Source organism: Rhea americana, unplaced genomic scaffold, assembly GCF_003343005.1.
Source record: "Rhea americana isolate MKP2758 unplaced genomic scaffold, rheAme1 scaffold_350, whole genome shotgun sequence".
NCBI classification, from domain to species: domain Eukaryota; kingdom Metazoa; phylum Chordata; class Aves; order Rheiformes; family Rheidae; genus Rhea; species Rhea americana.
The window spans coordinates 30,929-46,460 of record NW_028186480.1 but is presented as its reverse complement, the minus strand read 5'-3'; the positions used below and the strand labels follow the sequence as shown (position 1 = coordinate 46,460).

At 35.3% G+C, this 15,532-nt stretch overlaps 1 protein-coding gene across 1 annotated transcript in view; it reads left to right on the top strand.

Moving 5' to 3' along the window:
• PTPN3 (protein tyrosine phosphatase non-receptor type 3) overlaps positions 1-15,532 on the top strand; it is a 164,246-nt gene that overhangs the window by 122,269 nt on the left and 26,445 nt on the right. The window contains exons 15-19 of the mRNA XM_085311899.1: positions 5,718-5,741; positions 7,923-8,121; positions 9,140-9,217; positions 10,215-10,271; positions 14,401-14,557. Of these exons, the coding sequence (XP_085168025.1) occupies positions 5,718-5,741; positions 7,923-8,121; positions 9,140-9,217; positions 10,215-10,271; positions 14,401-14,557 (515 nt within the window). The remainder of the gene's footprint in view (positions 1-5,717; positions 5,742-7,922; positions 8,122-9,139; positions 9,218-10,214; positions 10,272-14,400; positions 14,558-15,532) is intronic.

The window sequence follows — 15,532 nt, the reverse complement described above, 5'->3', positions numbered from 1 at the left end:
GCTTGAGCATTTACCCTCACTGGAATATACGGTAATCTTTTTCCGCCTTCCTTCCTCAGCCTCTTCCCTTTGCTCCATTTTATATGGAACAGTTTTTTGATAAACATAGCTAAATTCCACATGTATTCTTACTTAATGCTTCATTCACTTCATTCTGTGAATTATCAGTTTGAGCTGGCCTTTGCACAGCTTTGTTTCCCAATTATCTTTGTCTCCTGCATGCATTTTGCCCTCAAATCTGAAATAGTGAGCTCAGTGTGTTAAGAATTTTTTCACTGCTGTGTCTCTGGCAATAATTTTTCATGCCTTACTTAATATAAGCACCTTTTAATAAACACCAAGTTGCTTAGTTTTTGTTTGTTTGCCACTACACACAGTAAACCTGATTTCCTTGTAGAGGTTACGTTATAGGAAATGCCATGTTGGTTCCTAACTAAACAGGGACTTCTGGCATTTGTTAAAGGCAGAAGAAATTTAATGGATTGACTTTTCTTATAAAATGTCCAGTATTGACATGCTTGACAGTAATACCACTGGTGGTATTATTGTGAATGTTAGCATTTAGCTGCTTTCAGTAATGATAGTCMTGTCTTGAAGGACTTTTTCAGATGGTCTGCAGCAAGGGAAGGGTATTGTTCTGATTTGTGCTCCATGAGCTTTTCCAAGGAAATTTTACAGTGTTCTTGGGCTAGAACTATAATTATTCTTCTTTTTCTTTTTTTTTTTTTTTTTAATGACTTTAATATGAAAGGCAAGTCTGTGATAAAGCAAATTTTACAGCAAATTGAACGGTTGCAGGATCTTAGAATGCATGAAACTTTCATGGAAAAAGTAGTCTCTATGGTAAACTGGGGTATAGTCAGTAGAGGAAGCCCAGAGTAATTGAGAGCCCTTTTATGGGTGACGGCAACAGCTTACTAGTGTACACATTTGGAATTTGTAGAAAAATAACTGAAAGCTTATTGTATATCAAAAAACCTGCAAGTTCTTCTCTAGTGCAGCTCTAAGTATGCAGTCAAAGAGTGTACGTGGCTTTCTTTATGCAATTGTTCTCTATAGAAACGTTGAACAGAAGACATTCTGTATATAAATTTCTCTAAAAGGCAGCAGAATTATGTTCTTGTAGATAGATATTTTACTGAATTGCTATTTGCTAGTTAGGTGCTAGCTAGCTTAATTGCTAAATGCTAATTTAAATGATGAGATCTCAGAAAAGATATAATGGAAACACTGGCACGCTCTCGACAACCTTGCAGGTGTGATGACAAAAAAAGCTTTAAGAACTTCAAGAACACCACACGGGCAAGCCCCGGTTGTACAGATGTTTCCTTCAGTTGTTTGTGAAGGGAGAGTGGGGGTTGCTACTGTTCTATTGTTTGTTACCCCTTTTCTCTTGGGATTTTACTCTGCTTTAGTTTATCCTCATCGGTTCTTAGAACAGCAGAATTCTTGTAGGGTATTCCAGACTGGGAAGGAGAGGTCTTAAGACCTGGCAGACCAGGAGAATCAGATAGTACGGCAAGCTGTTTTATTGTAAAGATTAGCAGTGACAGAGCAATCCCTAGTGAGTGGAAGATTGAAATGGCATTGTTTTCAATATAGTGTGGAGAAAGCAAGAGAAACTACCTGCAGTTTTAAAGTGCTTGCATATTAGCTGAACCAATGGCAAGTTTGCTCTCCTTGCAAGGAAGGCCTCTGTTTCTTGATGAAAAGATTGGTTGGTCAGTCTGGTAAGTGTTCTCTTCTACCGATTTAAAATACGATGCTTGTGGCATGCTGTGAAATAAGGAAGGTGAATATGTTAGTAAAAATTTAGAATAAGGTCTATACCTTATAAAGTGCAAGAAAAGGTGATCGTTTTTGTGTTTGTAGTACTTGTTCATGTCAGTGAGTAACTAAATACTAAAAGTACTATTTGAGTTGTGAAGATCAAAGTTGCTGCAGCTATAGCATGCTATGCTACTAAGTGACCGTTGTTGCTCGTTACTTCAAGGGTTGAATTTGGTAATTTTCCAGGTTAAGTTTTTGGTTATCTTTTTACAATTTAGAAGGTTACAGAATGAATCAGTAACTCTTTCAGAGCTAATGTGAATAAATGGAACTGCAATAATTCAATACATACTCTCGGCAAATACTACTAACAATATATATCCCACACTTGGATCTCCAGAAGTATTATTGAGATAATTGAGAATTTGTTTTACATTTATACACAGTATATGAACAGAACTCTGAACTGTTTTTTGTCTCAAATGATCTCTTGCTCTACACTGGAGGGGGATATTATAGTAAAATAAGAGTGTATTTAGTTGTATCTCAGTTTGATAGTGTATAAAACTTTGTGGAAGCTTTCAAAATGATTAACTTGGAGCAACTTGAATTCTACATAAAACTTGTCAATAATTATAGCTCTGCTGTGACAAAACATAGAAAGGATGTACAATGTGATTATTCTTTCCCTCACTAGGAAATCAATTAGCTTAAACTAAAAATAAATTTTAGTTGTTCTTATTTTTAGCCTGACTTCCTAAGGAAATAAGGGTTATGTCCTTGCCCTGCCCCTCCATTCCCACTTAAGAAAATCCAGTCATTTGCAGTCAAATCTAATGGAGTGGTTTTTTCAAAGATGAAAAGTTTTTGCAAAGTTTAATAAAATCAGTGACTAAGCAGCCAAAAGTTTCAATCTTCCCCCTGCCTGAGAAATTACAATATGAGCTCAGGTGGTGTCTCTTGCATTTGTGGTGTTGGCTGGTCAGGCAGCATATGGGTATAGATTGCTAAAGGAGCTTTGGCATGCTGGTACCTAGGGAGTGAAAATGCTGCAGGGTTTTCCAACTAGGGGAAATGGAGAGACTTGTAGGAAAGTGGGAGGGAATGTCAATGGAGTCGCAAGGGGACGTGACTGCAGCAAAGAAGGAAGAAGTTTAGTTTTAATAATAACACAAACGACCCCCACCTTCCCCCCCCCAAAAAAAAAAAAAAAAAAAACTTAGCTTCCATAAATTCTTAGGAAATCAAGCTTCACTAGCTCTGCCTCTCACAAATCAAGGGAACTGAACACATATAAGGGAACTAAACTAGAACAATGCTAACTTTTTTTTTTTTTTTTTTTAACTGAAGTATTGGTGAAAGATAGTATGCAGTATTGAAGCTGTTTTACAGGACAGTAATTTAAAAAGTGAACTGTATAGGGAGTTGCCTCCTAATTTGACAGTTCAGGAACTCTATATCCAAATCAAACTACTACGTGTTTGTATTTTTCCAGGATAGGCTTATATATATCATTCAGTATTTTTGGTCACTGCTTACCAGAGTGGGACCTGGAGGACTTTTGCCCCTTATAAATTTATAAAGCTATCCTATCTCCCTTAAACTTTACTTTGTTTTGCAAGCAAAGTATCTGTTTGTTGTTTACCTCCTGTTTTACTTGATGTGACATAGTGTAATTCACTGTTTGAATTGATTTCTATTTAAGGTATATGAATACTTTAAAAAACACTGTTGTATGCTGAAACATTTTATGTGTTTTTTCCATATGTAACTGTTAATTTTTGGAATGAATTTGCCATATGGACRACAAAAAAAAGAATATATAAATACAAAGACTGTAACAAGAACTCATTCCATGCATGACCTTACAGCTAGTCTTTATTACTGGATTACATGTTTAAAACAAACAATAACGGACAGTAGTTAAGTATTATCCATTGAGTAAAAAGAGTGCTTAAGGTTTTAGGTTTTATAAGAAAAGGAGCGTGACACTTCTGACAGAACACGTTACCAAAAAAAAAAAAAAAAAAAAGGCACCTGATAATGTATGAAGCTAGATTACTAAATCCATGCACAAAGCTAGATTACTGAACTCCTGAACTCACTGGAGAAAAATACAAACTTGAGGCAAATATTGTTTTGCTATATATGCTTTCATCAAGTAAACAAGCGTTACATGACACTAAGTTACACAGCGTGCTACCTAGACACTAGGTTGCTTTGTCTTTTTTGTTTTGGGGTTTATTTTTTTTATTCCTTTAAAAAGGAGGCATCTGGTGACATAGTTTTGGGGCTGTTACTCTTGGACTGCATAGGAACAGACCAGTTCCCATGATTTTTTAAAATGATTTAAAATTTGTGTGTCTTCTGTCTGTATGATGTTAAAATAAATTCTGCCTGCATTTCTTTTTCTGAGATAGAAAGTAGGAGATATTTTATAGTTATTGTGTTTATTGAGATTGATCTACTGGACATATAAGTTGCATATACAGAATGCATAAGTCAAAGTTAATAAAGTCATTAATCATTCTTCAGTATATTTTTTGACTAGGATTTAAGGTTTGAACATTAGAAAAAAACATTTGTTTTCACTCCACTTGTTTGGTGGTGTGATGTCTGCACTGTTGTTCAAAAATGGTGTAGCTCCTTTTAGGATAGCTATTTGACTGTTCTCTTTTCTCAGTACCTTTCAGGGATTGGCTGGGGGAAGCAGCTTCTAGTCTCAGCCTTTAATCGGGGCTGTAGCTACATGAAATTATAGGATACAAGGAGATGATGATATGCACTAAAAATGGCTTTAAAGAAATTGAAGTTACTTTCTAGTAATAAATGTCACATTTTACATTTTATTAGTGGACCAGTTTTTGCATATTTCTGAGTGAGCCATCTATGACATCCATAGCATCTTTGCCAACACTGGTTGCTTCTGTTTCCAGCTGCTATAGTGTATTTCAGTTTTTCAATGGAATACAGTTGAATAAGCTACAACTTCAATTCCATAAGTCCCAGACCTGCTGATTTTTGGAGGCTATGAGAGTCTTCTCACAAAGTATCACTCTGTTTGTCCTATTTCTTGGCAACTGTCCTAAGCATCAGCTGTTTGTTTCTTTTGAAAACAGGATACTGGATTAGATGGACAGCCTGGTAGCATCCTAATTCTTGCATTCATTGTTTTGTTTTGTTTTTGTTCTTTTGCATTTAAGCAATAGTTTTCTTGGGCACAATTTTCTTAATACTTATGTAGATTCCTTCACTGCTACATAATGAGCAAAGAAGAGAGTGTCTTACTGTCAGATACTGGGTGTGAACATTGTTTTGATAATGCTTTGGGAATCTATTATTATCAGCCATGCTGCTTTGCAAAGAACCTTAATTAACTGCCCTTCTTCTGTGCTAGATTGTCCTCATCTATGTTACCACTTCCCTTTTGGTTATGCTTTGTCCTCGAATTCTCTGTGTCAGCATCTGTTCTGCTCTTGTGTTGTGAGATTAACTACAGGACACTGCGCTTCTGAAGCAGCCTATGCTAATTTCCCATTAGCTGTACATAAAGACACTGCCATGTTTTGGTTTTTGTAAAATACAGTCAGTGACATCTGCAGTCATTATCATCCACACTTAAAACTCTTTTTCAAGTGATGTAGAATATCCTGTTAAATAACTGTGCCACTGCAAACTCTTGCATATTTAAGTTGAAGTGGCAGATGTGTATTGTCTGTAGTTGGCCTTCTGCCAAAAGTGGAAGCRAACTGTTAGATTTGCTCTGTGGTTTTTGTTGGGTATTTCACAAAGTCCATAACTATGACTCAGACTTTTAGCATAGGATTAAGTATTCTTTGATTTACTATAAGCACATATTTTATGTTTTACACAGGCATTTTTTAATTAGAGTTTATTTGTAATTTTCTTAAAGATTTAACTTATGTTCATTTACTGCTTTTCAACAGGTCGTCTGAACAGGAATCACCAAAGTGAGTTTTATTTAAACTTTCTACTATGAGGTCTTTAGCTTTAAGATATGTAATAAAATACATAACTTGAACTGAATTTTTAAAATAGTGGTCTGGTATGATTAGAAGGCAAATGTATAAACCAATGAAGTTTGTAAAGCTTTTTGAAAAATTAAGACTTGGGATCATGATGTGGCAAGTCCAAGTCTTAACATGCCCCTGACCACTGTTAACAGAAAAGTTGCTTTTTAAACTGTTCACTAGAACCTTCTGTAGAAGTTTAATGATGCTAAAATCCATTGATACCTTTATCTGGTAACACTTTAGTGCCACAGAGCATTTACTGAAATGATTTGTCACGCTTGTATTTTTTTTTCCACACTAGAGAATCATTGTGTACTGTAATCCAATGTTGTAAGTGAAAATGTTTAAAAATTATATCCTGGAAAAATATATTAGCATGATATATTTACATATGCAGTATTGCTGCTTACTTAACAAGGGATCATAAAAAGTCTTGGAAACTACTAGATCAAAAACAATTCTGAAGGGATAATTCTGTATTTGAAGTGTTGTTATAGTTCTCTACTTCAAAGTAATTTCAAATTGAGAGAACCAAGTGAACAATATCTCCTGAACACTGAAAATTTTCTGTAATAACTGAATTATTTTCTGTAATAACTGAAAATTCTACAAATGTTGCACAGAACACTTAATTCACATCGTCAAGTATGTGTAGTAAACTGAACATCAGAAGTATTATTGCAAAAATAACTTTGCACTGTGTGCGGTGCACTGTGACCCTTCAGAATGTTTTGTAGTCATGCTCAGATTTCTACAAACCRAGAAGTGAGTACGTGCATTATTAGTTTGCTGCATTGGTTGTCCTATTTGTTAAGCCTAAGTTATGTTCTTCRTTGGCAGCTAGCAGCGGCCACTGAGAATCATTCAGAAAGGCTCACATATGTCATTATACATTTGACTATTATAAGAGAAGGGACAAATATTTGAACTTACAGATTTTAATGCCAGTACTTATTTGTGTGTATTTCTGCTACCTTGACCCTATGAGAATTTAATGTCACTTTTAGGAATGGTGAAGAATTTTATTGAATATGAACTGTGTACGTACTGTAATACACAACTGAGAGCATGCGTACTTCTAAGAAACAAATACACCTCGTTGCAATGCTGAGTCGTCATTAGCAGTGCAGAGTATTCTTGCCAAGTGTACTGCCACTGAGCGTAATGATCTGAGATGCAAGTGAAAGGTCTGTCTGCATTGGTGTAATATGGGTGGTCAGGACCGTACACACAGCTTTGTCATTGGTATGAGACTGTATCTGAGCTTTCCCAAAATCAGAACATATTCATAAGGTATTATGTAGTATGTATGAAGATGAAGCAGTTAGTATGTATGGTATCTCTGAGTTTGATCCAATTAAAGAGGAGTTTAGTTGTGTTAGAGATCTGCCTTCCTTCCTCTTCAGAAATGTGCATACAGCAAAAGCAAACATTGCTACCAGGCAGCTAGCCAATTCTAAGATTTGAGGGATTCATTTACCTGTTTTTTTCTTTATTTCACGGATTTTAAGATTGTATGATTACATCATATACAGAATATACATCATATACACAATACAGAATATATTAACTGCCGTTAAACCCTTTATTTCATTTCTTATTTGTTGGACAATTTACTATGTTTTTTCTGCATGTTACCTCCTTTCAGAGGGTTAGTGTTGAGATAGCACCCGTAAGAAGAATGAAGAACATGCTGGGACTTTGCAAGAATTAGAGTGGAATCACTGCATATGTTTTTTTTCGTGCATAGTGTTGGCAAGTGAAGTACCATTCCCTGGGCTTCGTCTGGTTTCCTTCACGTTACTGTGATTTCTTGTACCATTGCAGCRGTATCTTTCACTTCTAACATCCAGTTGTTTTTCTAATGTTTCTACTTATCTAGTTTTATTTTGTCCAGTTTTGAATGTCCACTGATCAAATGATACATGGTTAGATTATCCTCTAGATTTGCTATTTTGCACCATGAGAAGTGGTTTTAAATCAGAAGGATAAAGCTGACTTCTTTTCTAGCTAGGTAGTACATATACAGGCTTTTACTCTGTTTAAAACTCTGGATAACAATACCTTTTTAACATTAATCTTTTTAAAATTTTTTTTTTTTTTTTTTTTTTAATGAAGGAATGTATTGGGAAATAGTCCAGCTCAGAATTCTTTAACCCATACCTCACCTAAAGCCTTGTCTTCATCTCCCAATGGAGTTGGTAACCTTCCGGGCCTGTACCCGTTGGAAGGAGTGGATAAGCAGTTCCTAGAAACTTATGACAACATTACAAAAACGAGCTTAACAGAAGATTCCAGTCAATACTACTGTGATAAGGTATGTTTAACTGCATTCTTTCAAACTCAAAACTAGTATTAAAAGTAGCTTTGAACTGTAGATTATGTACCCGCATAAATTGTGGCTGTATTGCAGAATTAAAATGTTTTACACATTAATAAGAATGTATCTTTTCTTATTACTTGGATTTAACYGATGCTGTGTACCCAATATGATGGGCAAGTTTGCAAACTGCACTGGTTCACATAGAGTCCAGGTTTTCAGAAGCATCTGCAAGTGAAGTTCCTAATGGAATGAAAAATTCTTACATGATTAAGTCCTATCTATATGTGTCTGTGGTAAGATCAGATAACTCAAACTGCTATATGTCTCAATAGCAAGCACAATTCTGCTCTACCCCCAACATTTCCTCTTTAGGACTGCTTAAAAAAAAAAAAAAAAAGTACTTAAAATGCTGAGGTGACTAGAGAGCAGCTGTTCTCTGCTAGTTTATAGTACCCTGTTATTTCTCCCCATTTTTTCCAGCCACAGTACTGCTGTACGGTGGCCTGCAGCTTACTAACCTGCATTCTCAGTAGCTGTTGCCAGATTTTACCTACTCTGGCCTGTGATCTCCTGCAGAAAGTAATAATCTTCTCCTTTATAGAGGAAGAACTGGAAAGTAGTTGCTTCATAGTCCTCACAATAAAAGTTCTTCAAATGTAGTTTCTTTTTAAGTCATCTTTAGCAAAGACAAAATGCTGAAAACTTCAGCTGGAGGTGTCAACTGAGGAAGCTGAGGATAACAGGGTTAGGACAGARAAATCGTTTAACGCGCTGACCATGATATATATTGCTGCTTTTAGAATAATAAGGAAAAAAGGTTACAATAGCGAGTATACTCTGTAACCTTAGGTTCTTCCTTTTTTTAAACACATTTACTCATAGTGTTCATCCAGAACATATGTAAATTTGGATACACTATATTTTAATTTGCTGCTATTTTATTTTAAACATTAGGGAAGTGTGTATGTGTGTGTGTATATATATATATATATATATGTATATATAATTACAGAATGAACTAATTGAGGGAGACTTACTTTTGGTGCGTATCACACCAGATGAAGATGGGAAGTTTGGATTTAATCTAAAGGTAAAACAGCAGTCTTTTATGATCTCATGCCTTGGCATATTATTTTCATTTTTAATGTGATGTTTTGGGGAAGGTGGTATATCCTGCAGAGGTTTCTTATGAATCAAAAATTTTTAAAAGTGGCAGGCTGATCCTTAAATGATAAAGCCACATTTACCAACGTTAAGTCTCTACTAGTTCTGTGTTTTTTATTTGTGTGTACTTAGGGCACGATGCATTTCCAAAGTAGACTGCCTATTTAGCTGCTTAAATATAAACTTGGAAGCCTAATTTAAGGCATCAACTTATGGAAAATTGGGCCTCAGTGTTATAAAACAAGTTAAATAGGTTGTGCTATCCTATTGAATATATCGGTTAAAAAAACACACTAGAAAAGTGAAAATCAATTTATGAAGAAAATGGAAATAAATGTTGATAGGTCATCCCCTATACATTTTTGGCAAGCCTTCTCTGAAATTCCATTTAAGTAGCCAGAGTAGCCTGAAGTATCAATAATATCAATAAAATCAAGAGCTGAATTTGGTAGTTTAGTCTTCTCACCTTCGTCATTTATTGGTCGGGCAGTGACAGAACTTTAATTAGTGATAGATAGAGGGATTAAGGCAGTATATCCTACCTGATTCCTTGCAGGTTGAGCACACTATCTAAGAATGTTATTTGCCTTGTGAGGTTAAATGCCTAATTAGGCTTGGTGGGTAGGGTTGTAATAAATGCTGCATTACGTTTGTTTATTGTCTGCTGGTTAAAATGTATGGACAAGCAGACATTGAGCATCCACACTGGCTCTCACTTTTCTCACTTTCTCACTGGAAATCAATAATTGGTAGATTCAAAAGGAAATAGCCTGACACTTACTGATGAAAATTCAGTCTTACTGACCCTTTCTGTAATGACAGAGCATGGGCCTCATGTAATACAAGCAATCATGTATTTTTGTTTTTAAATGCTGTCTACACTTACARTATTTTCAGTCATTATTTACTTGACATTCTTCTAGGGTGGTGTAGATCAAAAAATGCCATTAGTGGTTTCACGAATAACTCCAGGATCACCTGTAAGTAAATCCATATGATTTTTGTCTCTTCCTTTGCTACTTCCTTCTACTCTGTTAGCCTTTATAGATAGGAACTTAGTAACCCTCAACCAGTGCAAGATAGCAGCTGAGCTGTTCTCTTCAGAAATCAATTTCGTCATTGSTTTCTTAAATCACAAAGGAAAATATCAAGCATTGTTAGCCAAGCAAGATACCAGTAGAAAGTATGGTCTAGTTAAGCTTCCCTTTGTCCTCCCAAAAAACACATCACGAATTGGAAAACATTTGAAGAAGGGGAGCAGGCACAACTGAAGGTTTAGAACAGTGTTCATAACATAAATGAGTAGTCTGGGCATCTGCAGCCTAGAAAAAAGAAACTGTTTAAGGGAGAAGTAGTAGAGATCTGCCTGATTAGGACTATTGTGAAAAAGGTGGGGGGGGGTTTCAGTACAAGAACAAGGGGCTATCAGATTAAGTCAGTGAAAATGAGATTGCAAATAAATAAAAAGTAGTAGTGCTTCATGCATCAAATAGACCTGTTAAACTCCTTAGAAAGGATGCTGTGGGTAAGAAAGCTCTACATGGGGTCAGGAGAGGATTTGACAAATACTTGGGAGAAAAATCTGTTGAAGGTTACTGAGTAGGCAAACCACAGCAGGTTAAGGAAGCCCTTGAATCTAAAATCAGTTATAGGTATTCCTTGCAGGAGTACTCTCCTGTCCTGTTTGCACTGTACTCATTTTGCTTATGSCTACCACTGGAGATAGATTTCTGGGCTGGGTGGAACATTAACCTGAATTTTTTTTTACTCATCTTCTTTCAAAGTATGTTTCTCAACTCTCATAAAATACTCGTAGTGTGAACTTGATAGAAATATTCCTGACTTAATTCTAAAAATCTGGTGTGCTCATTTGGTAAATGGTCACAGGAATGATACCTAAATGTCATGATGTGAATTGCAGTAAACAGATAGTGCGTGAGAAATTTTCTGTCCCGTTTATGATTTGTGGCTTGACATATTTATTTGGATGGAAGCGTAATGGGAAATTATCATTATAACTTAAATTCCCTAAGTGAAAATTAAAATGTCTCAAGTTCAGCCTAGCTAATTTCTTAAAGGTGATTTGAGATGATGTAGAAGAAGATTATGTAAAAGAAGCAGATTGATTCCACAATCAGCTGAAGAAAGGCTTGCAGAAGCAACAGTTTCCTTGCGGCAGATTCATATTGTCTTCTGAGAAGCATTGATCTGTGTGTGTTTGTYGGAAAGGGAGTGGGAGTTGCTAAATTTCTAAATTTCTAACTTACACACCTCATTTAAGCATCTGCAGTTAGTAGGCATAGGCATAGACCCCAGTAACCAAACAGCTCTCTAGCCTGCTAAGCTACCGAGCAAGTTACCAAAGGTCAGAAAATACGTTGGGGATTGTTACCTAATACATTTAACTCAACAGCAATGCTGTAGAAATCACTTCATGGTGCAGCAAGGAGAARAAAGATAAATACTTTAATTTTTAGAGTGTAGCAGTATCAACACTGGTTATATTGTTTTCTGTAAACTAAAATTCATCTGGTCTTGACTGTTTAGTGAAATGTAGCTGACACTTGAAAGTCCAAGTTTAGTGGAATGTGGAATGCAGTTTGAGGTATTTTAGCTACACAGAACCTCAGTGTTACTATTCCTTCATTTTGTTTGCTCTTATTTTAACTTGCTCTCTGTTTATTCATTACCTTGCAAATTGCCATCAGGGACACTATTCAATATATGCTAATATTACTTCTTAGGTTTGTAAGTAATTTTTTCTTTTCTCAAAAAGATGTCTCTCTTTGGGTGAGAGGAGGACAACAAATCTATACATGAAAATAAGGCTGTATTTTCCTTTCCATGTCATAATGTCTTTTTAAAGTCTCCTTCCAAAACAGCAACATTCTAGAATACTGGAAAGATTTAGGGAGAGGACAGAATAGGAAAAGCAGATGGGAGAATGTGTAAATCTAAGAAGCAAAAACGTTTATTGGATACATTATATTTTTTTAATGGAAATCTAATACTGATTTTTCCCCCCACAAGTAATATTAATATCCTAAGGTGATAAAATAGTCATCGTGGCTGTGATTAGTAGAGTTTCTGATCRAAAAATAGTATGCATACTTCTTGGAGCCAAGAAGGAAGTGATTAGCATAAAATGAAACATAAGGGTGTGTCAGTAGAATAGGAAGCCTTTGGCATAATTGTATGGAAAAGCTTGATATCTGAAAAATCTACAAATTATACTTAAATGGAAGGAATTAATTCCCTTTCAAGATGTATTTTATACAGTTGGATGATTCAAGCAAGAGATGTTTAAGACATTAACATGTCACGTTAACACAGCTTCTTTGAGCATAGATGTTCATCTCTCCCTCTAATAAAGAATAACAGCCAGCAACCAGCCAAGAAATTTAAATTTAACACAAATATAGGTGATCCTGAAACCTTTCCTTCTGTATTCTTGTTGATTTCTTAATGCTCTCAGACTGGTCTGATAAGATCTGTATGACTGATGTGGTCTATCTTTTCTATAGTCTATATTTATATTTTAAAATATGACTAACAATAACAGGTCAGAGTAATAAATCAGCTGTTCACAGTTGCATTCTTCAATGTTACCTTCAGAAAAAATACCAACTATGGTATGTCCTCTTCTGAGGAGCTGTGAATACTCAGCTAAATCTATGTTCATGAATGTCATGGYTATTTTAAATTCCTTTCTTCCTCTATTTGTATTTCTTTGTTTTTGTTCATCGCTTTTATCTTCCCTATTTTTCATTATTTTCTTTTTGTCTGTCTTTAGAATAAGGTGGGGGAAACTGTTTCTTGTGCTTTTTAAGCAGCTTTTCTGTTTGGATTTTTTCTTCTTGCGTATGTCCTTTTTGCTTTTTTCCTTTTTTTTCTTTTCTTTTTTTGACTCATGCACATTACATATTTTCTTTCCACTTTTATGCCAAACACAATAGTTCCTGACTTTTCTTCCTCTTCATACCTTCTCTTCTAATTTTTTTTTCTGTATTTTTTCTCCTGTTGGTTCTGTCATCACCTCTCCTTTCTGTCATCTCCCTTTTGTTACTTGGTGATATAGCACCTCACTGATAAACTTACCTCAGAAGGTATCCATGCTTTCAGTAAGGCATAACTAGGATCAGGAGGAGAGGGTTAATCAATAACTCCTTGTTCACATTTTGTTTTTTGATAGACCACATTGGATAAATAAAGTTCAGAAAACCTGTGCTACTGTTAAAGTTGGGAAGCAATTGTGAATTTAGTATAGTAGGCTGTAATGCATCATATCTTATTCATATAAAGCAAGTAAAATGGAGTGTTTGTCTAAGTATATCACTCCTGCATAGCTGAGTGTTTCCTAGACAAAATAAAAATCAGAATAGCAGTGAAAATAAAATCATCATGCTATGTGGCACTCTTCAAAGGTTGTAGAATCTTGCTTGCTGATAGTCTGACAATCAATGACTTGAATTACTTTGCATTGGTCTTGAGCAAAGTATACTAAAAAGCATGACAGAAGAAAAAAAAGCCAAGCATATCCTTGAGGTTAGCAGCTCATCTAACCCAGCACAAGAAGATACCAGCAATATGTATTTCAATTTGAAATGAGGGCAACTCCTCAAAGTGAGTTTGGAGAATGTCATGTTATGAAGATTATATTCAATTTCCAAATATGATTTTGTAACTTTTCTGTTACTTTTCAATACTTCATAAAAATTGAAGCTTGTTTTCTAAATAAATTTGTATTATTTTATGTACCCATAGTCCTTTCTCAAGAAGTTCATTTGCAAATAGGTTTAACTATTGGCTTTTCATACTCAGTCTGAAATGTAAGTCTTTAAAAGCAATCTGATGATGACTAGTTGATTACAAACAAATCTTTTTATAGCTATCAAGATGCTGTCTGAATTTTCTCATCTTCATTTGGATGCTTTGAAACCATTAAGACAGCTTTAGATCTGAATTCTTTGATAAAACTTGTGATATAGAGGATGAAACTGTCAGGCTAACTCTGAAGACTTTGCTTACATGATGTGTTTAATAGTATAATTTGTTCCTCCTTACATGACTGGATAGAATGACATTAATGTTTCTTTGGTCTTCAAACAGGCTGATAACTGCATTCCAAAACTGAATGAAGGTGATCAGATAGTGTTAATTAACGGCAGAGATATCTCAGAGCACACACATGACCAGGTGGTAATGTTTATAAAAGCCAGCAGAGAATCTCACACAAGAGAGCTTGCACTTTTAGTCAGGCGGAAAGGTAACTGGATTAATTTTATTTACTTTTAATGTATTTGAGAATGTTACACTCATGCTTCGTTTTATTCCCTCTTCTGTTTTATATGAATGTATTCTCAGTGCACTGGGACTTGGTCTGTGCTAAAAAGTAGATCCTTGCATTTGAATTCCTAACATAAATTGTTTTAACAGTAGCCTCTTACTATTACAACAAAGAATTTATCAAGTTAGAATTTCTCCTTAGTTTAAACTTTATTTACACTTATGAAGGAAGATTTAATTAATCCTTAGTTGTATGTTTGTAAATACCAATGGTTTATTCCACAGCACAGTAAAAGGTGAAATAGATCAAATGGATCAAATTATTTTTTTTTTCATTCTTTCATTTCATTAGATCTTATGAGCTTGATGACCTGTGCTAGCTATTCACCAAGCTGCTGTCAGCAAACAAGAAACAGTCTTTGATGTATGTAGGATCTTCAGGCTTTGTAGTTTAAATGGAGTTTTGTTCAGGCCTCACATATCATTCAGAGGACATCATTTTAACTTCTGAGTTACTGATATACTGGCTATGGATGCCTTAAGGGAGCTGGAACTCACAGCCCAACAGCCTGTCTTCAGGGACCCATCCTGCTCTCTCATGCTTGCTCTGTACTTAAATGTAAGCAGGTTCTCAGGAGCTTTTGGAAGCTGTGAAACTTCTGGTTTATAATTTTCTTTCTAAGAGCTGTAATAGACCTTAACTGACACACGTGCTTACGGAAGGGTTTTACATGGATTTTCTGATTATACTGAGTTAGAAATCTGCAGTGATTATGCATCACTAGAGATCAGGAGGAAAGAAAATGATCCAAATGTTACGGTCCTCTGCAAGATTTACTTTATTTTAGATTTTTTAGGCTTCTAGGAAGACATATGGGCTCTCGATCTTGTTTTCTCCAAACACAGTCCTGCTCCAAGATGCCAGGCCTCTTTACTGGCACTTTGCAGTATTTGG